The 22,022-nt window shown below is 48.0% G+C and overlaps 2 protein-coding genes across 3 annotated transcripts; both read right to left on the reverse strand.

The window, feature by feature from the left end:
* Positions 1–6,000: 6,000 nt before the first annotated feature.
* LOC136111859 (epimerase family protein SDR39U1-like) lies at positions 6,001–12,536 on the reverse strand. Of its 2 annotated transcripts, XM_065856270.2 has the most exons (6): positions 12,481–12,536; positions 11,366–11,472; positions 10,950–11,032; positions 10,219–10,340; positions 9,448–9,591; positions 6,001–9,232 (listed from the first exon to the last, which is right to left on the reverse strand). In XM_065856270.2, the coding sequence occupies exons 1-6, from the start codon at positions 12,527–12,529 to the stop codon at positions 8,817–8,819; spliced, it is 921 nt and encodes a 306-aa protein (XP_065712342.2). In that variant the 5' UTR covers positions 12,530–12,536; the 3' UTR covers positions 6,001–8,816. The 2 variants fall into 2 exon arrangements, with proteins under 2 accessions (XP_065712342.2, XP_071674138.1); XM_071818037.1 differs by lacking the exon at positions 11,366–11,472 and having other exon boundaries at positions 12,485–12,535.
* Positions 12,537–20,939: 8,403 nt separating this feature from the next.
* Positions 20,940–21,917, reverse strand: LOC136115639 (olfactory receptor 9S13-like). Its single transcript, XM_065861849.1, has one exon. The coding sequence runs from the start codon at positions 21,909–21,911 to the stop codon at positions 20,940–20,942; it is 972 nt and encodes a 323-aa protein (XP_065717921.1). The 5' UTR covers positions 21,912–21,917.
* Positions 21,918–22,022: the final 105 nt, after the last annotated feature.

Below are 22,022 nucleotides of genomic sequence, written 5' to 3' on the forward strand. Positions count from 1 at the left end.
ACTTTCTAACCTTTAGGCAGTACTCACATTTCTTGACCACTTGTCTCAGAGCATCCTTCACCTGTTTCTCAGACTGTAGATGAGGGGGTTAAGCAGTGCAGTCACAACAGTGTACAAAACGGAGAAGATTTTATTTAGTGCTCTTAGAGTCTTAGTTTTTGTCAGGACAGAAACAATTATTAAGCTTCTATTAAAAAATGTCATTACAATGAGGTAAAAAAAGCCTTTTGCATCCCAGTGGCAGAAGACATCCTCAGGACAGTGGTGACGATACACATGTAGGACACCAGAGCTGATAGGAAAGAGGGCAGTGCACACACTGATGAGAGGGTGAGCACCAACATTTGAGTCAGGCTGGTGTCACAGCAGGAGAGTTTTATCACTGGAGTAAAATCACAAAAGAAATTATCAATAAACCTGGGACCACAGAAGGAATGTTGTGAAATCAGGAATCAGTTTATGGCCGTAACAAGGAAATCATTCATCCAAGACCAAGCTACAAGCTGGACAAGCAGCCAACACCCTCCTTGGGAGCAGTGTGAAGCCAAGTGCCTTCAGGCTCTGAGCTCAACACGTGCCTTGTGCTACAGACCAGCAGAGCTAAACATGGCCAGAAAGTACAGCCTAAATTCACCTACCATGCAGGGATATCAGTGTTGCTGCCAGCTGGGGTCTTACACTACAGATGAATTCTCACTGCTTAAGTCTTCTTCTAGTTGGGCTGAACCTGTTTCATACTCAAGAGGAAACCTCAAGTTCAGAGCCTCCAGCATGTTTGGTTTGGGTGGAGGTGGAGTGGGAAGGAGCCAACACATTCTCCAGTGGTTGCCCTTCCCGAATTGCATTTTGGCAAAATGGGCCACTGGCCTCCAGAAAGATGGCACCTAGGGACATGGTTTACTGGGTAGAGTGGACCCAGTGATCTTAAGGGTCTTTCCCAACCTAAATGATTCTATGATTCTATGGTTTCTCCCTTGACAGCAGTGCTGTGCACACTGGAAAAGATGAGTGTTCAGAGGTGTCAACAGCAGGCACAATAGCAGTGGCTCACAATGAGGGACTCCTGCTGCACCCCACTTGCTGACCTCTTTGCTTTACCCCAAAAGTCCAGGCTGTGTCGGGAACTCCCATTCTGCAATGTCATGCAAAACACTTGTTTTGCAAGTAAAACTCTCATCATGTCCATTTAGTAGTGTAATTTAGTAATGGAAGTAGATCTCTCATCATTTCCATTTAGGCAGGAGCAGAATCACAGCCATCACCTGGGGTGTTGAAACAGTGCACCAGCTCAGAGCTTTCATCCTCCACAGGGACACACGGTGCTGTCTTCCTGAAATCCCAAGGCAGACACCCCCCAGGACACAATTTCCATAACACCTGGAAATGGCATTCAGCTTCTCCAGGCCCAGAGCTCCATCTATGGAAGGAAGAGTGAAAAAGCTGCACTTTCTGTTGGCCTTCCTGTGAGATGGGGTTTCAGGGAGAACAAGCAGGGCAGAACAGGTGACACCCAGACCCGAGTCTTCGTTCCCAGGCACCATCACAGGGAAGGTCCTCACACTCTTGATTCACAGTGTTCAGTGCAGGAACCTCCCCTAATTACATTTGTCATCAGCATTTCCAGACACAATCCACCCCAACCTGGGCAAAGGTGTGTTAGAGTTTGGTTGCATCACCTTTTTGAGCCACTTGTCCACTCCTGGATTTCTATGGACCCCCTACCTGGGTGCTTTCCTTCACCATCTCGATCTCCCTGTAAAAAGTCATGGGAATGAAATCAGCAGGGACATAATTGTGCTTATCCACAATGTAGGGAAAACCCTAGGAAGCAGTGTGGACAGAGGAACACCTCAAACACGGACCTTCCCTGAACACCCACTCAGGCTCATAATGAGTATTTCCCACAAGTGTGCGCTAGATGATCATAGAATCATTTTTGTTGGAAAAGACCCTCAAGATCATTGAGGCCAAATGCCAACCTAACGCTGACACTAAAAAATGTCCCTAAGCACCACATGTACATACCTTTTAAACACCTCCAAGGATGGTGATTCAAACACTTCCCCGGGCAGCCTCTTGAAATCCTAGCAACGCTTTCTGTGAAGAAATGTTTCCTAATATCCAACCTAAACCTCCCCTGGTGCAGCCTGAGGCCATTTCCTCTTGTCCTATCACTTGCTACTTGGGAGAAGAGACCAACACCCTCCATGCTACAACCTCCTTTCACAGAGTTGTAAAGAGCAAGAAAGTCTCCCCTCAGCTCCTGTTCTCCAGCTGAACCCCCCAGGTCTCTCAGCCGTTCCCATCACACTTGAGCTCCAGCCCTTCAACAGCTCTGTTGCCCTTCTCTGAACTCGCTTCAGCACCTCAAGCCCTTTCTCGTAGTGAGGGGCTCAAAACTGACCCCAGGGTTTCAGGTGTGGCCCTACCAGCACCGAGTACAGCGGGATGGTCACTGCCCTGGTCCAACTGGACACACTAGTGCGGCTACAAGCCAGGATGTTGGTGGCCACCAGCTGGCTCATGTTCAGCCGCTGTCAGCCAACACCCCTGGGTCCTTTTCCACTGAACAGTTTCCAGATGCTCTTTCCTGGGCCTGTAGCATTCATGGGGTTGTTATGACCCAAGTGCAGGACCCAGCACTTGGCCTTGTTGAACCTCAGACAACTGGCCTCAGCCCATCGATCCAGCTGGTCCAGATCCCTCTGTAGAGTCTTCCTACCCTCCAGCAGATCAACACTCCCACCCAACTTGATGTCATCTCCAAGCTTACTGAGGGTGCCATCGATCCCCTCGTCCAGATCGTTGATAAAGAGATTAAGCAGAACTGGCCCCAACACTGAGCCCTGGGGAACAAAACCTGTGACTGTCCTCCAACTGCACTTTACTCCATGCACAACAACTCTTTGGGCCCGGCCATCCAACCAGTTTTTTTACCCAGTATAGAGTACACCCATCCAAGCCACGAGCAGCCAGTTTCTCCAGGAGAATGCCATGGGAAACAGTGTCAAGGGCTTTACTAATGTCCAGACAGACAACATCCACAGCCTTTCCCTCATCCACTAAGCAGGTCACCTTGTCATAGAATGAGATGAGGTTGGTCAAGTAGGACCTGTCTGATTGCTTGGTTGTCCTCTGTCACATGGTGGCACTCAGGATGATCTGTTCCATGACCTTCCCTGGCACTGAGGTCAGACTGACATGCCTGCAGTTCCCCAGATCCTCCTTTCAGCCCTTTTTGTAGAATGATGTCACGTTTGCCAACTTCCAGTCAACTGGGACCTCCCTGGTTAGCCGGCACTGCTGATAAATGATGGAAAGTGGCCTGGTGAGCACCCATGCCAACTCCCTCAGCACCCTTGGATGGATCCCATCTGGCCCCACAGACTTGTGCGTGTCTAAGTGGTGTAGCAGCCTGCTAACCATCTCCCCTTGGATTATTGGGGCTTCATTCTGCTCCCCATCCCTGTCTTCTGGCTCAGTGAGCTGGGTACTTGGAGTACAACTTGTCTTACTATTGAAGACTGAGGCAAAGAAGGCATTTAGTACCTCAGCCTTTCCCTCATCCACTGTCACTATGTTTGACCCTGCATCCACCATAAGGGGAAGATTCTTTTTATCCCTCCTTCTGTTACTCATCTGTCCATAGAAAGATCTTATGTTGCCTTTTACAGCAGTACCCAGATTCAGCTCTAGTTGGCCTTCAGCCCTTCTAATTTTCTCCTTGCATAACCTACAACATCCTTGCAGTCCTCTTGAGTAGCCTGCCCCTTCTTCCAAAGGTTATAAATTCTCCTTTTACTCCCAAGTTCCAGCTGAAGTTCTCTGTTCAGCCAGGTCGGCCTTCTTCCCTGCTGGTTCATCTTTCGCACAAGGGGACAGCAGCTCCTGCACCTCTAAGATCACCTTCTTGAAGAGGGACCAGCCCTCCTGGACTCTTTGTCCTCCAGGACTGCCTCCCAAGGGACTCTGCCAACCACCCTCCTAAACAGGACAAAGTCTGCCCTTTGGAAATCCAAGGTAGCAGTTCTGCTGACCACCCTTCTGACTTCTCCAAAGACAGTAAACTGAATCATTTCATTATCACTGTGCCCAAGGCAACCTCTGATTGTCACATTACCCACAAACAACAGATCCAGTGGGCACCTCCCCTTGCTGGCTCACTGACCACCTGTGTCAGGAATTGTCTTCCATACACGCCAGGAGCCTCCCAGACTGCTTCCTCTCTGCTGTGTTGTATTTCCAGCAGACATCTGGTAAGTTGAAGTCCCCCACAAGAACAAGGGCTGGCAATCGAGCGACTTCTTCCAGCTGCTTGCAGAATATTTCATCTGCTTCCTCATCCTGTTTGGGTGGTCTGTTACAGACCCCCACCAGGATATCCACCTTGTTGACTTTCCCCCTGATTCTTCTCCATAAACAATCCTATCATCACCCTCATCAAGCTCCAGACAATCAAAACACTCCCTGACATACATGGCTAACCCACCTCCTCTCCTTCCTTGCCTACCTTTTCTGAAGAGTTTATAGCCATCCAATGCAGTGCTCCAGTTGTGGAAGTCACACAGAATCACAAAATGTCAGAGACTGGAAGGGCCCTGGAAAGCTCATCCAGTGCAATCCCCCCATGGAGCAGGAACACCCAGCTGAGGTTCCACAGGAAGGTGTCCAGGCGGGTTTGAATGTCTGCAGAGAAGGAGACTCCACAACCTCCCTGGGCAGCCTGGGCCAGGCTCTGCCACCCTCACCGGGAACAAGTTGCTTCTCCTCTTTCAGTGGAACCTCCTGTGTTCCAGTTTGCACCCATTGCCCCTTGTCCTGTCACTGGTTGTCACCCAGAAGAGCCTGGCTCCATCCTCCTGACACTCACCCTTTCCATATTGATCCCCAGGAATGAGTCCCCCCTCAGTCTCCTCTTCTCCAGCTCCAGAGCCCCAGCTCCCTCAGCCTTTCCTCACACGGGAGATGCTCCACTCCCTTCAGCATCTTGGTGGCTGCGCTGGACTCTCTGCAGCAGTTCCCTGTCCTTCTGGAACTGAGGGGCCACAACTGGACACAATATTCCAGGTGTGGTCTCCCCAGGGCAGAGCAGAGGGGCAGGAGAACCTCTCTGACCTACTGACCACCCCCTTCTAACCCACCCCAGGTACCATTGGCTTCCTGGCCACAAGGGCCCAATCAGTGCTGGTTCATGGTCATCCTGCAGCCTGGCACCTGGGTGGCAAAGTCTTCCCATACGATCTTGGTCTGGACAACTAATGGTGGGTGTCAACCTTGCAGTAGCCATGGCTTTCTGCCGGGTGAATACCATTGCTCCCTGGTTGAGTGAGCTCACAGCACTCAGGTCGCTAGTGCTGTCTGGGCTGCAATTTCTTACAGTTTGTGGAACAATGTGTGATGAGGAGTAGCGTTACAAAGGGTGCAGAACTACCATGGTTTCCGACCTGAGAATTAAGCCTAGCTGTCTTTGATATTGTCTTGCAACACTGAGCTAATCCCACAGGAGGTAATCAGTGCTGACCACTCAGATCTGCTGCAATAAGACCGAAACTGCAGGACCCACCTGGCCGCACACACCCCATGACCTGCAGAGATGCAGCTATCAAAGCCAAACAATTGGAGTTGCCTATAGGAACTGTTACATAGGTGTTACTGATGTTAAGTGCCTCAATATGTTCATGCCTGTTGCCTCTGATGAGACGGTCAGTAAGGGGGTGGCCCTTGCGCACATCCCCCTCCACAGTTAATGCCCAGAGGAGTCAGGCTCTTGCCCCCAGGGGGCCCATTCAGGCTCCATGGGGGTGAGGAGTGGGGCAGCTTCTTCTGATATTGCTGGTCAGTGAGGGAGTGTCAGGGTACACAGAGGGAACACGCCTTCTCTTTTAGGGATATCTGGCCAAAGGAGCCATAAACAAGAACATACAGTGAGAAACTTGACATATGATCAAGGTGGTTGCGATGAGAACAAACCTGATAAATCACGTTAATTGGTAACAATGGTGAAGCAAATCTGAGAACATTTATTTTTACAGTTGGCAAGATAAGAGAGGGAGATAAACACAGAGAGTCATAAAAACTGACCAATTAGCACAAACAAAGAGAACAACCAGAAACAAACATTATCAGTCACACTAACCACTAAGCTCTCAAGGACCTACAGGCAACCAGGACTTTGCAATTGGTAAGGATTGCAAACCTGAGTGTCCAGGTTGTTCGATGGAGCTGGTGGGACCATGCAAGCTCTTGAGGGAATGTGCAGGGGACAGGGAGCTGGGAGCAACAAAGAGGGAGGTAGGAAGAAAAGGTGTATAAAAAAGGCTACTTGGGAGTAAACCTGGATCAGTCAGTGCTGGTCTGGCTGAGTTCTACACTTGACCACCAGTCTGTCCTGTCTTATTAAATCTTTTAATAGGTCTCTCTCTTTCATGCTCTCTCAGAGTAGGTCGGCTTGCTCTCAAGGCCAGGAAACTGAGGCACATGGGAAGAGGAAGAAACATGCACATAACTTACAGACAGCACAGACACAATCCAGGCAAGCCACACTTAGCACAGGGGATGTTCTTTCATAGCTATTCCCAAAGTCCCAGCTCACCTAGCTATGCTCACACTGACTGCAAGGATTATCTACAACTTCAGCTGGACATTCTCACTCTAATTTTCCTGCCCGGAAAGTCAGCAGGTTGCCATTGTGTCTCCAGTCTGGACTGAACAGGCAGTTGAGTGGGGAGTCTAGACCCCACCAAGATTGACCCTTCTGCTCCTGTGACTACATCAGCCTGCCATAAGCCAGAAATATGTGTTCTAGATGGTTTCTTATTTCAGGAATGGAGCAGGTCTTTTTAATTGTCTGAAGTGGTCTTTAATATATTTTTCTAGCCCAAAATTACATTGCACTAGGAATATTTCTCCAAATGTTCTGCTATAAAGAACTTCACTTCTCTGTACATTTCACACTCTGCAACCCACTTCGACATGTGAAAATGAGTCATGGGAAGCATGTGGATACATTTCCTTACAGTATGAGATAACAAAATTGCAATGTTCTCCACAAGAGAAGAGGTAATGCTGCCCAGGGCAGTCCAGGCAGCCTGGATATTCTCACTGCTTAATCAGTGGGAACCGCCTGAACACAAGTACCACCTCATGGGATGAACAAGGGAAAATGACTCTGGGATCAGACAACTACAATGAAGGTAACTCCTCCCTTTAGAGTAAAGCAGTGCCTTGCACTGCCTCACACCAAGATGCACCACCCGGTTTGTCCCCACCACAATCTCAGATGTGGTCAACATCAAAGGCCTCAAAAGCAGTCCAGCGGCCAGCAGTCCCACCACCTCTGTCCCTATAGGTGTGCAAAGCAGTGTTCTCTTTCTTCCCTGCCACAGCGTCAGGTTTATGCAATCCTGGAGGGGTGTGATGCCTGGGCCTAGACTCAGCTGGAGCTTCTGACACAGCAACTTGGTGCCAGCACAGAGCCACAAAGAAAGGAGATGGCAAAGTCTCCAGGTCATCTGTATCCAGCACCTTTTGCACCCCCTCAAGATGAATCTTCTCCCACAACCACAACTCCATTTCCTATGAGACCAGGAAAGGCAAAGCACAAGAGTATAACTAGGTGTGTATGTGACCACGAGGGAAAGACATGGGTAAAAACAGGAAGAGGGACTTCGAGTAACATGGAAGAGAATGACAACACCTGAACGCCTCTTTCCTGCTGCTGCCATCCCTGTCTCTCAGGGGAAGAGACACTACACCCCCAGCTGCTCTGCAAGCAGCTCATATGCATGCTGTAGAAAAGGGAAGATAGCAGATTCAGCAGTCACAATTAACCCTTAGAGGAGCTTGTGCCCTTCCCCAAAAGCCAGTAATGTGGAGACTGCAGATGGCAATAGGAGGGATGACTGCCAAACTGAGTGTCCTGGCTCTGTTTAAAACAAGACCAGTTCTCTTTTAGTGAATTTTCCTTTCAGCTAAGTTCTTTTAAGTAACTGCACTTGTCTGAATTTGGTTGCATGTTTTTCAGACACTGTTCGCTCTGGAGCTGATAACGGCAGCAATGGTATGCAGAAGAGCCCCAGGTTTATACTTATTGCTGTGGCAGCCAAGGTTACTGATAAATTTTGCACATCCCATAAGTAAGAGGGACATATTTACAAATAGGGGCGGACAGAATAGGTGACTAAAATTGATCAACTAAGTATTCCATCCCACACATGTCATACACACTATAAAAGTGGGAGATCACAAGGATCTTGGTCTCTTTGACCACGTCTGGCATCTGAAGAGGATCCTGCCTGCCATGCCTGCGATCCGAGGCCTCGTTCCAGATCCCGGATCCCTGAATCCAGTTCCGGTTTGCTGCGGAGTCCAGCCCAGGATTTCTGGGTACCTCCCCTGCAGCCACTGGAGCGGCGCCAGTCCTGCCTGCAATGCTGCGCTACCCCAGGAAATTCAAGATTGGTTTTGTATATTTTGTATATTTTCTCTATTTATTAGCAGCATTAGTAAAGCATTTTTAACTTTTCCAGCTTGCAAATCTCTCTCCCTTTTCCTCCTATAAGCTTTCCTAGTGGGGAGGGTGGGGGGCTAACAGAGACCATCTACCACAGTTTATTGTCGCCCTGCAGTAAAGGGTGACACTGAGGATGCACAAAGGGAGACAGATGGTGAAAAGATTGCTCACCCTCTCTGTATGTTCTGTATGTGGACGAGGAACTGTCAAGAAGGGGCAGGGCTACCCTCTTTCTCACAGGGGAAGGGATGTAAGCCAGCAAACTCACAAAAACAGGGCCTAACCCAGCCCAACTGAGGAGTCTTCAAGCCACAATGTCCTTCAGAGCTCCAGACAGCTCAGGGAAGATGAAATGGTAGCCACTCTCCAAGGTGCGTTTTGGCACCACTTTCTGGCCCTCCAACAACATGATGGCCCGCTCTGCCCCAAAGACAGCCCGCACGGCCCAAGCAGGCACTGGCAGCAGGGCTGGGCGCCCCAGGGCTGCAGCGAGCTCCTGAGCAAAGGTGCTGTTGGAGGTGGTGGCGGAGGATGGGGAGACACCGTTGAGGACGCCTTGCAGGCACTCACTCTCCAGGGCATGACACACGATCCCAGCCAGGTCCCGAATGTGGATCCATGGGAAGGGCTGGAGCCCAGAGCCTAAGGGGCCACCCAGTCCCAGACGGAAAGGCCAGAGCATTTGAGAGATCGCACCACCATCTCGACCCAGCACTACCCCTGTGAGGAAAACAGAGTGAGATAAGGACTACCCCCTCTCCAAAGGACAAAAGTCCCCTTCACACCCAGACCCACAACCAGGAGACAATCCTTAGAGGGGTGGACTGGAACAGCACACCCATTATGAAGAGGCACAAGACCCAACGTCCTTCTCCCTCCTCTTCCCTCAGCACGAAAGCAGAGCCACCCTGAACAGGTAAGATGCTCCTTCTCACCAGATCTCACCACAACACCACGAGCTGGGCTCCCAGGGACGAGAGCTGCCGCCTCCCAGGAGCTCACCAGGCGTGAGAAGAAGTCGAAATCCCCCCCAGGACTGTCCTCAGTATACTCAGCTGTGGGGCTAGGGCGGTAATAGCCTGTGGGTATAACAGCAGAAAGGGAGTCAGGGTTGAATCATGACACCAGCCACACACCCGCCCCAAAACAGACCCTCTTCCCTGTCTCCAGGAGCCCAGAACTTGATCACTCCATCAAAGACATCCTCATATGAACAGCACAGGGTCCCTTTGATGGCAATGCTCAACTACCAATGTGCTCTGCAAGTTCAGCAGGATGCACTAATACTCAGGTTGAGCTGGCAGCCCCGAGAACCGGCAGGCAACACACTGAGCTGGCTGCATAGAAAGGTGCTTGCTCTAAAACTGGGCATCACAGATGCTAAACTGTGGCAGCATTAAAGACTGGAGAAAGCAGAAATACAAAGTTGGAGAAATGTAGGGGGATTCAGCTGAGGCCCTGTTTAGACAAACTAGTTCTACAGGATGCTTAAAGGCTTTCACAGAAGAATGGTGAAAAAGTCCTGTCCTAGTGAAACCAAGAGAAAGCATAGGGACCCAAATTCGTCTGCTGCAGTAATAAAAAGCTGATCAAGGTTTGCCTGCCATTTCAAGGCAAGACACGTGTCCCCCCAGAAGCGTGTTTCTGTCTGGAGGTTACCTCTCCAGGTCAGCGTGAGCCATGCCTTGACTGGGCCCAACCAATACCTACGCCGGTGACGAGGACCCAAGCATGGGGTGGCTGTTCAGCATCAGCAATGGCTTTGGCCAAGGTCTTGGTGGTCTCAACGCGGCTGCTGATGACTTCCCTGCAGAAGGCATCATCCCACCTGGGAAAGGGAGAGCCAGTGATTATGCTGCCCACAAGGACACCCAAGGAAAGAACAGCACCAAGCGGAGGCCCAGCGGACACCCACTCACAAGCACAGGAGAGGTCATGTGAATTCCTCCCAACCCCAGAGCAGGGGGAGGACATGTGATCTTAGTACCTAAATGCATGGGGACTTTGGGAGATGGTGGCTCTCCACTTCCCACAAAAGGCTGTGGGTTTTGGATTGCCTGAGGACAAAGGTAGCAGAGGAGCTGGAATCCAAAGCTGGGTACAGTGAACTCTTGTGGATGCATTTCCAAAAACACCCTCATATAAGTCAAACTTTGGTTCTGATTTTACATTATCTAAATGTAGGCATCCAGTGTCATTTTGGAAACATGGAACTACTTTGCCTGGCTTTCAACTGTCGATCCAGAAGGGAACCTGTATTCCAAAGGTCTCCCAGAACTTATCAGGCCCACAGAAATATTTTGGATACTCAAGGATCAAGATGTCAACAGTCAGGTAACCCAAGTGCTTCCTCCCCAGATCCCCTTCACATTCTCTGATAACACTGAATTGTCTTGCCCTCACTTTGTCCCAATAGCACTACGACAGATCAAGTTACCTGCGGAAAGGGTTGAGGACATTTTCACCAGCCAAGTTCACCACGGCATCGCACAGGGGCAGTCCAGAGTGGGACAGCTCTTCCTGGGCAGGGGTAACAGAGACATCACACACTCAGCCTCCCCTCTGCTCGAGCCTTCCCAACAACCAAGCAGGGCAGGGTCCTAGCAACTCCAGCCAGGTCCTTCTTCACAACACTTGGAGCACAAGCATGAATGGAGAAGGTCTGGCTCCTTGGAACCAGCAGTACCCATCCCAACGACTATGACCCATGGAACACCCAGGAGCCCAAGAGTACATCCACAGGAGCCAGATTCACCACTGCAGATTCTATGTACGCCACTGCTGGCCAGAGCAAGCAGGTTTGTTCCTCAGCCCTGACAGCTTCACCCTCCTGTGACTGCTTTCATCTCATACCCAGCTGATCCGATCCTTGCCCCCTTGTCGAGAGACGTGGGTGACTTCATGCCCACGGCTCCGCAGCAACTGTGTCAGGGCTCTGCCCACAAAGCCAGTCCCACCACCTAGGAGAAAGACAGGACATTACATATTTGGCATCCCAAGGCCCACACAGGTGTCCCCATTACCACAGCCAGCTTTCTGGGACACATTACTCTGGGCCCTGACACGACCGGTCCCCAGTGCCCGGCTGCCCCACACAGCACCCAGCTCTGAGGGTCTCCATTCCCCAGGTCTGGGCGCCATGCACCATAGATCATAGAACAGTTTGGGTTGGAATGGACCTTCAAATCTCACCCAATCCCACTTCTGCCATGGGCAGGAACATCTTCACCAACCAGCTCAGGTTGCTCAGAGCCCCGTCCAGCCTGGCCTGGGATGTCTCCAGGGATGGGGTATTCACCACCTCTCTGGGCAACTCGGGCCAGGCTCTCACTATAAAAAATTTGTTCCTCGTGTCCAGCCTGAATCTCCCCTCTTTGAGTTTAAAACCATCAGTCCTTGTCCTATCACAACAGGCCCTGCACAAAAGTCTGTCCCCATCTTTCTCATGGGCCCCTTTCAAGCACTGAAAGGCTGCAATAAGGTCCCCCGGAGCTTCTCTTCTGCAGCTGAACACCCCAGCTCTCTCACCTGTCCCCAGCAGAGCTGTTCCAGCCTCGGGTCATTCCTGGGGCTCCCCTGGCCCCTCTCCAGCAGCTCCGTGTGTGTCCTGTGCTGAGGGCCCAGAGCTGGACCAGCACTGCAGGGGGGGCTCACAGAGCAGGGCAGAGGGCGGAATCCCCCCAAACCTGCTGCCCGCGGGCTGGGGATGCAGCCAGGGTACGACTGGCATTCGGGGTTATGTGCTACTCCCCTACCCGGGGGAGTCTGGATGGGGGCGGCTCCAACCGCAGCACCCTCACTCCTGCACCCCCCGTTCCAGCACTGCGTCCCCCTCACAGCCGCAGCACGGAGCCGCCCTGCGGCCGCCCCTTAGGACCAGCTCCCTCCGCCCCTCCCGCGCCCACCCGGGTCCCGGCAGCGGCCTGACCGGAGACCGCGCACGCCGGCCCCGCCGGGCCCGCACTCACCCACCAGCACCCGCATCGCCGGACCCGCTGCGCACGCGCCAGGCAGCATCCACTGCGCACGCGCGTTCCTGGCCCCACAGCGCCCCCCCCCCACCCAGCGTGCAGGGGGCGGAGCGGGCGGGGCGGGAGGAGGGGGCGCGGGGGGGGCGGGGCGGGCGCGGGGGGGCGGGGCGGGGCGGGCGCGGGGGGGCGGGGCGGGGCGGGCGCGGGGGGGCGGGGCGGGGCGGGCGCGGGGGGGCGGGGCGGGCGCGTCCGGCGGCTGGAAAACGCTGGAAAACCAGCTGGAAGCCAACGCAGCAGGGGAGCAAACAAAGCCTGAGGAGCTGCTCAGTGGAGCCAGAACCCACTGGGTGAGCGCAGGAAGAGGCCGGGGTGGGAAACTTGTAGTGTAAACGCTGCGTGAGCCGTCGGTTGGCTGCGTCATGCAATGCTGAAAGGGCAACTTGGAGAAGTTCATTAAGTTGGTCAGTCAATCGGTTAATTAAAAGAGCTGAAATAAATGCCAGTGAAGCACTTTTTAATATTTCTAACTGAAAATGAAAAATTTTGCAGTTGGGAATTAGGCTGGAATTGTTCTTGCTGACCCTGAGCCTCCCTTCACAGGATCACAGAGCTGTCAGGGTTGAAGGGACCTCTGGAGACCATCCAACCCACCTGCTAAAACATGTTCACCAGAGCAGGTCACGCAGGTGGGTCCAGGGGGTTTGAATGTCTCAGAGAAGGAGACTCCACACCCCTCTGGGCAGCCTGGGCCAGGCTCTGGCACCGCAAAGTGAAGAAGTTTCTCCTCGTGTTTAGATGGAACCTCCTGTGCTTCAGTTTGCGTCTCATGCTGTCATTGGGCACCACTGAAGAGTCTGGTCCATCCTCTTGACACCCGCCCATGCGATATTTATCAGCATAAAAGAGATAAAGAACCTGAAAGTGTATCCTGCAGTAAGTCTCTGTATATAAAGGTAATTTTAAACAGTTACAGATAGGGATGTCTGTATTATAATTACCCACACTGAGATAGTCGAGCCCTAGCTGATGCATCTTTCCTGACTTGCTGCCCATTTTACTCAGACCTTTCTCACACTTTAGAGTAGTGGAGATAAGGTGTATGAGGTAAATGTCACGATTAAATTACCTTCAAAGGGTAGCAATCGTAACAACTGCAGCACAACGGAAGAAACAGTTCATTTAGCTGCCCATACAGAGCTGTAGTCTGCAGAATGCTGTTGGCATAGCCACAGGTGTAGGATGCCAGTGGAACCTGATGGCATCTTTTTGACATCTTGGTTAGGTGGAGCAGTGTGTTACCAATGGCAAAAGCTGGTAGCCCATGGCTTGGACAAGTGCACTCTGCTGGGTTAAGAACTGGCTGGAGGGCCAGGCCCAGAGAGTGCTGGTGAATGGGGCTGCATCCAGCTGACAGCCAGCCACTAGTGGTGTCCCCAGGGTCAGTGTTGGGTCCAGTCCTGTTTAACGTCTTCATTGATGATTTAGATGAGGAGATTGAGACTATCATCAGCAAATTTGCTGATGACATCTAGCTGGGAGGGAGTGTGGACCTGCTGGAAGGCAGGAGGGCTCTGCAGAGGGATCTGGATAGACTGGGAAAATGGGCCGATTCCAATGGGATGAAGTTCAACAAGGCCAAGTGCTGGGTCCTGCACTTTGGCCACAACAACCCCTGCAGCGCTCCAGGCTGGCACGGGGTGGCTGGAGAGCAGTCAGGCAGAAAGGGACCTGGGGGGACTAATGGACAGGAAGCTCAACAGGAGCCAACAGTGTGCCCAGGTGGCCAAGAAGGCAATGGTATCCTGTCCTGTATCAAAAATAGCGTGGTCAGCAGGACAAGGGCAGTGATCCTTCACCTGTACTCTGCATTGGGGAGGCCACACCTGGAGTGTTGTGTTCAGTTCTGGGCCCCTCAGTTCAGGAAAGAGATTGAAGTGCTGGAGTGGGTCCAGAGAAGAGCAACAAGACTGGGGAAGGGACTTGAACACAAGACCTATGGGGAGAGGCTGAGGGAGCTGGGCTTGTTCAGTCTGGAGAAGAGGAGGCTTAGAGGTGAGCTCAGCACTCTCTGGAACTACCTGAAGGGCAGTTCTAGCCAGGGGGGATTGGGCTCTTCTCCCAGGCAGTCAGCAATAGGACAAGGGGGCAGGGGCTTCAACTCTGCCAGGGGAAATTGAGGCTGGAGATTAGAAAGCAATTCTGTGCAGAGAGAGTGGTCAGCATTGGAATGGCTGCCCAGGGAGGTGCTGGACTCACCGGCCCTGGAGGTTTTTAAACTGAGATTGGACACAGCACTTAGTACCATGATCTGGTCAATGGACTGGAGTTGGACCAAGAGTTGGACTTGATGATCTCTGAGGTCTTTTCCAACCCAGTCAATTCTGTGATTCTGTGAAGTAGTCATAAGCTGTGGTCGCTGTGAGGAAGTACTCTCTGGTGACAAAAAGAGGAAACAACAACAGCTGGGCTAAACAACCACCCGAGGAAATGACCTGCCTGTCAGCAAAGAAACAGTCCAAGAAATGACAGTGGCGGAGTGGTGACAGAGGTCCCAGATAGAGAGGTTCTTGAGGAAATATTAATAATACATTGTTGTTTGGTAATAGATAAGGTTTATGTGAGTGATAACAGACATGGCATTCCTTCCCAAGAGCCTGGTGACACACAGCAGTAGGAAGACCATGAAAGAAAGATCTGCAGTTCCAGCGATTTTGAATCCCATCAGTGTGGACCCAGTCACCATGCACCAATTTTCCATGGCAGGTGCCTGATGAAGAACAAAAGTTAAGAGAATAAAGTTGAGTTCATGTTGGAGTTCTGCTTTCTATCTCAAATGAGAGGTAAAACTGATGTGAGATTACTTTTGTTAACTTAAAAAAATAGGTGATAATTTGACTGCCCACTTAAACATACCAAACATACCAAATGTTTCAAACAGCTGAATGAATCAAAGACCTTCAGTCGAGGCACAGTCTCAGACACTGATGTACACCCAGGGAGTAGCTAAAGAGTAGCAGATATACAAGTACAGAAAGATCCTTGCACTAGTTCTGCAGTTACCAATAAACCCCCAAAGTTATTGTTCCGTTCTTGGAAAAACAAAGCAGTGGAACATTTGTGTGCTGTTTGTCATGTAGAGAAATGGTAGATACAGCCACCCTTAAAAATACCCACCTGTTGCTTGTAACTGTTGTTGATTTGTCTTTCCATGAGAACCACTGAAGTTCAGCTATTTTCTCTTCTGCCCTCCTCCTTTTTTCTCTGTCTTCTCCTGCACCCCTTGTCACAGGAGAGAAACAGGTATGTTACTGAGCATGAATTATCTGATCTTTTGTAGAAGCCATTGTAGAATCCAATGAATGACCCTCAAGTGCTGCCAATTTCTTATTCTAGATATCAAAACAAGATCTCAGTCTCAGCTGAGGATGTTCACATTGCAAACCACTCAGACTGGTGAGTCCTCCCGCTAACTGCATGTCAATACGTATCTCAAATGCATGACAAGTGAACCAAATGATTATTCAGTCCACATGCTCCCACCTACAGAGTTTTTCTTTCCCTTCCACTCTTCCTTTGTCTTCTGTCCCTTAGAGTCCGATTTCTCAATAATCTGAACACTTACTGGATTGTTTCTTTTTGTGTGTTGTTTTGCTTGCTGGGTGAAGGGAACACTTCCACTTAGAAAGGAATAAACTAAAACATATAAGTATTTATTGAAATGCTGTTTCTGTATTTCCCATGGATAGAACTTTCAGGAAGGTCTTGGTGAATTCTGTCTCTGCTTTTAACTGAAAAGGACTCCTTCAAGTGCCCAGTTGTTAAAGACCCTACTAAGACAGGATAGTAATAACAACAAATAAATATAATAAATGGTAAGCAGAGGCAGTGCTCCTTTACTCCAACATACACCAGAGAAACTGAGCAGGATACATGGAAAATGCCTTATGCAGTTGACTGCAGAGGCTTGTCATCCATCCCTACACTGGGCCACCTATGTGAGAGGAAGGAAAAGGGTATATCTTGACCCTGGGAGACTAAGGGAAGACAAGATTCTTATTTTTTACTAGAAGAAAGAGGAAGAGATGGAAGAGATGATGACGATTAGGATAATAAAGATAATAAAAAAAACAAGTGATACACAATGCAGTTGCTCACCACCCACAGCCAGGTAGCCCACTCACTCCTGAGCAGTGGCGTTTGCCCCTCAGCCAACTCCAGTTTATACAGTGAGCATGATGTCATATGGTATAAAGAATATCCCTTTGCCCAGCTTGGGTCAGGTGTCCTGACTTTGCTTCCTCCTAGCTTTTTGTGTACCTGGCTAGGCATGAGAAGCTGAAAAGTCCTTGACTATCTGGCAACAACCAAAACATCACTTTGTTTTCAACATTCTTCTCATACTAAATCCAAGACACATCTACTAGAAAGAAAATTAACTCTATCCCAGTCAAAACCAGGACATTCCATCTTTATTCCATACCATTTATATCATCTTCAGGTCTTACACTACCCAATACATTCTCATTACCCACCACTACCCTTCCCATCCTTTGATATAATACAGAGCTATCTTTCCCTTAGTCTGTGAACTACACCCATGAAATGACTATAAAATGTCCACAAAATGTCCATTGAGTTCATTTAGTCCATGACTTTGGCTCCATCTATTATGGCGTTTACTCAGGACAGGAGAGATGGCATCTTACTGGGCATCAAAGCCAGCTCAGGCCAGGTCACTGCTGCGTCCAGAGTTGGTAGCTGGTGTGTCCAGTGCGGTCCATGCCCACGGTCTGTGGATTGAAGATGTTGATCTCAAGGAGGTTGCTGGACGCTAGTTGCTGAAGCCAGTTCTAGTTCCATCATTACTGCACTTTGCTTGGTTTTGTCAAAGATCATTCTTCATTAATCTGGATGGTTCTTACTATAATACTGTTGATATGGCATATACGCTGTTTCCCCAAAAGCAAGATAGGTTCTTATATTAATTTTTGCTCCAAAATACGTTTTTTTTTTTTTTTTTACATGTGTAGCTGCCTGGACACTATTTAAATTGACTTTTAAAATGAACTGTAACAAGGGGTTATTTCTGGAGTAGGGCTTATATTTCAAGCATCCTCAAAAAAACTGAAAATCATGCTAGGGCTTATTTTCAGGGTAGGCCTTATTTTTGGGGAAACAGGGTAGCGACCATAGTAGTGATGACATACAGTATTATATAGCAATAAACATAATATAATTCAAATCATTGGCTATTCTCTACCCCAAATCAAATCCCCTTGAGTTACACATTAGACTTCCCCATCCTTCTGCATTACTCACCAAGTGCACCCAGGTCCTTGAGCAAAACCAATCCCACGGATGGGTTTGCCTTTGCCCAAGGCTGGAGTAAACCAGAATTCCTTCCCTAACATATTCTTCATGTGCACTACAGGGACTATATCTCATTCTACAATATGTGGAAGCTTTAATTAGGCAGGGCCAGCTCAATTGGAAGATCCCTTAGTGTTGACTAGCCAGGTAGCTTTTGTAGAACGTGTATCTCAATGTTTGAATGTCGCACCACCCATTGCTCTCAGTGTAGTTTTCAACACTCCATTGTTCAGTTGTCCTGGAAGCTGGTGCATGATAAAGGGTGTTATATACTCACTCAGTTTCATGTTCTTTGAAATAAGTGACCATCAGATTTTTTCAGAAATGAGGTGCCATGTCAGCATAGGACTTGATTTTCAAGGCCCAGGATAGTATTCCAGGTGGTCGTGTGGGGCATGGGTTATGTTTCAAGCCTTGACTGTCCAGTAACAACCAAAACATCGGTGTGTTATCAACATTCTTCTCATACTAAATCCAAAACACAGCACTATACCTGCTATGAGAAAGAAAATTCCTATGTCGTTTAGATAACTACAGATACAAGAGCTGTTTCATGACTACATAGGAGGAACCTGCCTTTGGCAAGCAGACTACTGATAGATCAAGAGGTGAAGGCCTTCTGAGTCTTAGTGGCATAATCCATGAAGTTTCTTTGATATTTGACTCCCTTTTAGAGAAATCTCCCTGGTGCATATAATTGTAATATCATCATGTAATATCCATCATTTAGGTGCACAAAGCCCCCTTGTGAGTTTTAACTGCCCTTTTCTTCTGACATTTATATATATATATATATTTCCTAGTTAATAACCTACATCCTCATCAACATCCTTCTCCTTCACAGCACTATGATTTGAAATGGATTAGATACTGTTAAACACTGTTCAGTGTGATGGACATAGTATGCACCTTGTTATGCCTTAAACAATTGGTTCTGCGGCTTCTGGCAGGGAGGAAGAAGTACGTGCTGCGGAGGCAGGACAGTATCTCTTCCTTGAGGTCTACCTATTGTTTGCAAAACAAAGGCACCAACCTTTGAGATAAAGGCATTAACCATTTTTGCACAAAAGCAGGGTCATTCATTGATCACGACTAGCAAGAGGGAATTGCAAATGAACTAAAAAACCACAAACCAAACCAAACCAAAACCAAACCAAAATCAGCTTCCCACTCAGGACCTAGTTGCTTGTGTTGTGTTGCCTCTTGCCTGCCACTCTGGGAACTACACAGAGCCTCACTGCATCAACCAACCTTCAGAGCAGTAAAACCTTACTTCTCTTCTGATATCAATCTCTCGTTTTCTTCTCTCTCTCTGTTTCTGACTTTATTCTGCACTCAAAAGGGTTAGTTGCTGTGAGTTTTGTTGTTGAAATCTTGTTAAATTTTATGATACAGCTTTTGCCAAATCACTATTCATTGTAGTTCCGCTGAGCTTTCAGTAAATTCGTGATTTAACTGAACTTCTTGAGTAATTGTTTTTACTCCCAGTTACTGCACAGACTATTTAAAAGTTAACCTTGCCCTCATCCCGCTGAGTGGAACAGGACATTCAGCTTAGACCAAACACCTTAGTATTTGGCTGAGGATCAGCCAAAAATTTGATTTCTGAAAATACCAAACTCATACTTTTGACTAAAGTAGCGTTTAAGATTCGTGTCTACAGGCTCTATCTGTATTATTAAATTAGCACCAGGACTGTTTCTGGTGCCTGGATCAAATAGCATGAAATGTGCATACCATTTAATGTTTTTTAACTGCCTAATGAAGTGCTAACTAGAAAGGACCTCTGGATGAGGCTTGAGGCAAATAGCTTGCTAGAAAATACTAATCTTCAGATGCACAGACCACCATTGTACCTGAACATAGATATCTGAAAGTGGAGCTGCATTCCATCCCAATGTCTTTAAATAGAAAATTTACATATGTTTTCTACTAGTTGAGATCCTTTGGAAGAGTAGTGGGCACTGAAGTTATGATAGTGGCCAGTATAAAATGTTCATAGAAATACCTATGGTACGTGCTCATCACAGAGCGATATTCCTCTGGTATTTTCTCCATCAGTTTAGGATGGTTCTGTATGCATGGGAATATTGTTATCTTCATTTGAGTTCATAGTATGGATTCCTTTTATATCAGAACAGAGAAAGACGTAACTTTGGTTCATTTTATTCTTTCATTTATTTTAAAGAGATCTTACTTCTTTTGAGTAGGACGTTAACAAATACTAAATTTGAAGAACTACTTTATCTGAAAGCTAATTTTTGATTTCTAATCAGCCCTATCATTTATCTTATGTTGCAACATAATGAGAACTGGGCAGTCTTCTGTTAGGATAGTGCTTACATGGTGATTCTTCATGCTATGTCAGGTTGCGTTGTTACAAGTTTATCTATTACAGAGAAATAACTCCTGTACTGTCACAAACTACAAACACTCATGCAATCATGCACATGTAATATATACCTTATATTAGTTTTTTTGTGTGTGTTTTTGTTTTTTGGGTCGGTTGGTTGGTTGGTTGGTTTGTTTCGTCCTAGGGAACACTTCTGATACAAGATTGCAATTGCCCATCATTTGATGGTTGGAACCTGAATTTCAGTGGTTCCATTGGTTTCTGATAGAAGTGGTTAAACACAAAGTAGAGAAAAAGTAGCTTAAAAAATGAGGAGCCGCAGACAAATAAATCATTCAGTTCACTCTTGATCGACCTAATTTATTTTTGGTTGTTTACAGTGAGAATGTCTCCACCTGAACTGGCTGTGTTCCAATGCACAGAAATAAGGCACTGCCAGAGTCTAAGTTTTATGTCCTATTTAAGATGTCTAATAAACACTTTGGATTAATTATGGCTTTAAAATTCTTGTACCTTTTGAATGGCTGTAAAAGGACTGTGTATTACATCTTGGGCAGATTGTAAATGTCTAATATGAATCCATACCTTCCTCTGGTCTAATTCTCTTAGATTTCTTTTATATCTCCTGCTTTCATCCAGGACACTGACCATCAACAATCACAAAAGACTCTCAAAAGCAAGCCCTAATGTCCCTTGATGTCCCTTGTTTTACATTCTAAACATCCATCTGTAGCTAACTGGACACTGTGGTCATTCTCATCCTTAGTAAAGGTACAAAAAAAACCCCTTTCCTTTTAAACTTTTTTTTCAGAGATTCTTTTACCTCCTTGTTTCGAAGGGTGTAGATGAAAGGGTTTAGCATAGGAATAACTATAGTATAGAGGATAGAGATGGTTTTGCTTTTGTTAGGTGAAGATGTAGCCCCAGGCTGAGCATACATGAAGAAAACAGTCCCAAAGAACAAGCAGACGGACAGCATGTGAGAAGAGCAAGTAGAGAATGCTTTGAGCCTGCTCTCAGCTGAAGGCATTCGGACAATCGTAATGGTTATATAACCATAGGAGATAAAAACCACCAAGGCAGTGCCCACAATAATTGATCCACATAGAGCCAGCATTACTATTTCGTTGACAAGCGTGTCTGAGCAGGATGTATGCATCACTGCAGGAACATCACAGAAGAAGTGGTTTATTTCTTTGGACCCACAAAAGGACAAACTGAATGTAAAGCCTGTCTGGATGGTGCAGTTGATGCAGCCTGACAGATAAGAGCCCACCACCATGAAAACACAAAGTCTTTTATTCATGATGATTTTGTACAGGAGTGGATTGCAGACAGCAGTGAAGCGATCATAAGCCATCACAGCAAGGAAGAAGGCTTCTGTTGTGCCAAAGAGAGAGAAGAAGAACATTTGAGATGCACAATCATTGTAAGAAATTATTCTTCTGCCCAGTGAGAATGTCAGTGCTGCTTTGGGAGTGATGACAGAGGAATAGCAGATGTCCAAGATGGACAAGTTCTCCAGGAAAAAGTACATGGGAGTGTGTAGCTTGGAGTCTGTTCTAATGATAAAGATCATGCAGGCATTTCCTACCACAGTGACAGCATACATTGTTGAGAAGAGAGCAGAGAGAAGGAGTTGTGATCCTGGATGAGATGGGAACCCAACCAAAATGAACTCAGTTACCTTGGTCTGGTTTTCCATGTTTCCTTTAAGATGATGTTCAATTAAGAAATTAGGACGCAGTGGACTTCAGACACTTCGCCTGGAGAAACAATTAGATGAATAAGACAAACAATAAGATATATGAAATGT

The sequence above is a fragment of the Patagioenas fasciata genome, chromosome 22 (assembly GCF_037038585.1).
Source record: "Patagioenas fasciata isolate bPatFas1 chromosome 22, bPatFas1.hap1, whole genome shotgun sequence".
Classification (NCBI taxonomy): domain Eukaryota; kingdom Metazoa; phylum Chordata; class Aves; order Columbiformes; family Columbidae; genus Patagioenas; species Patagioenas fasciata.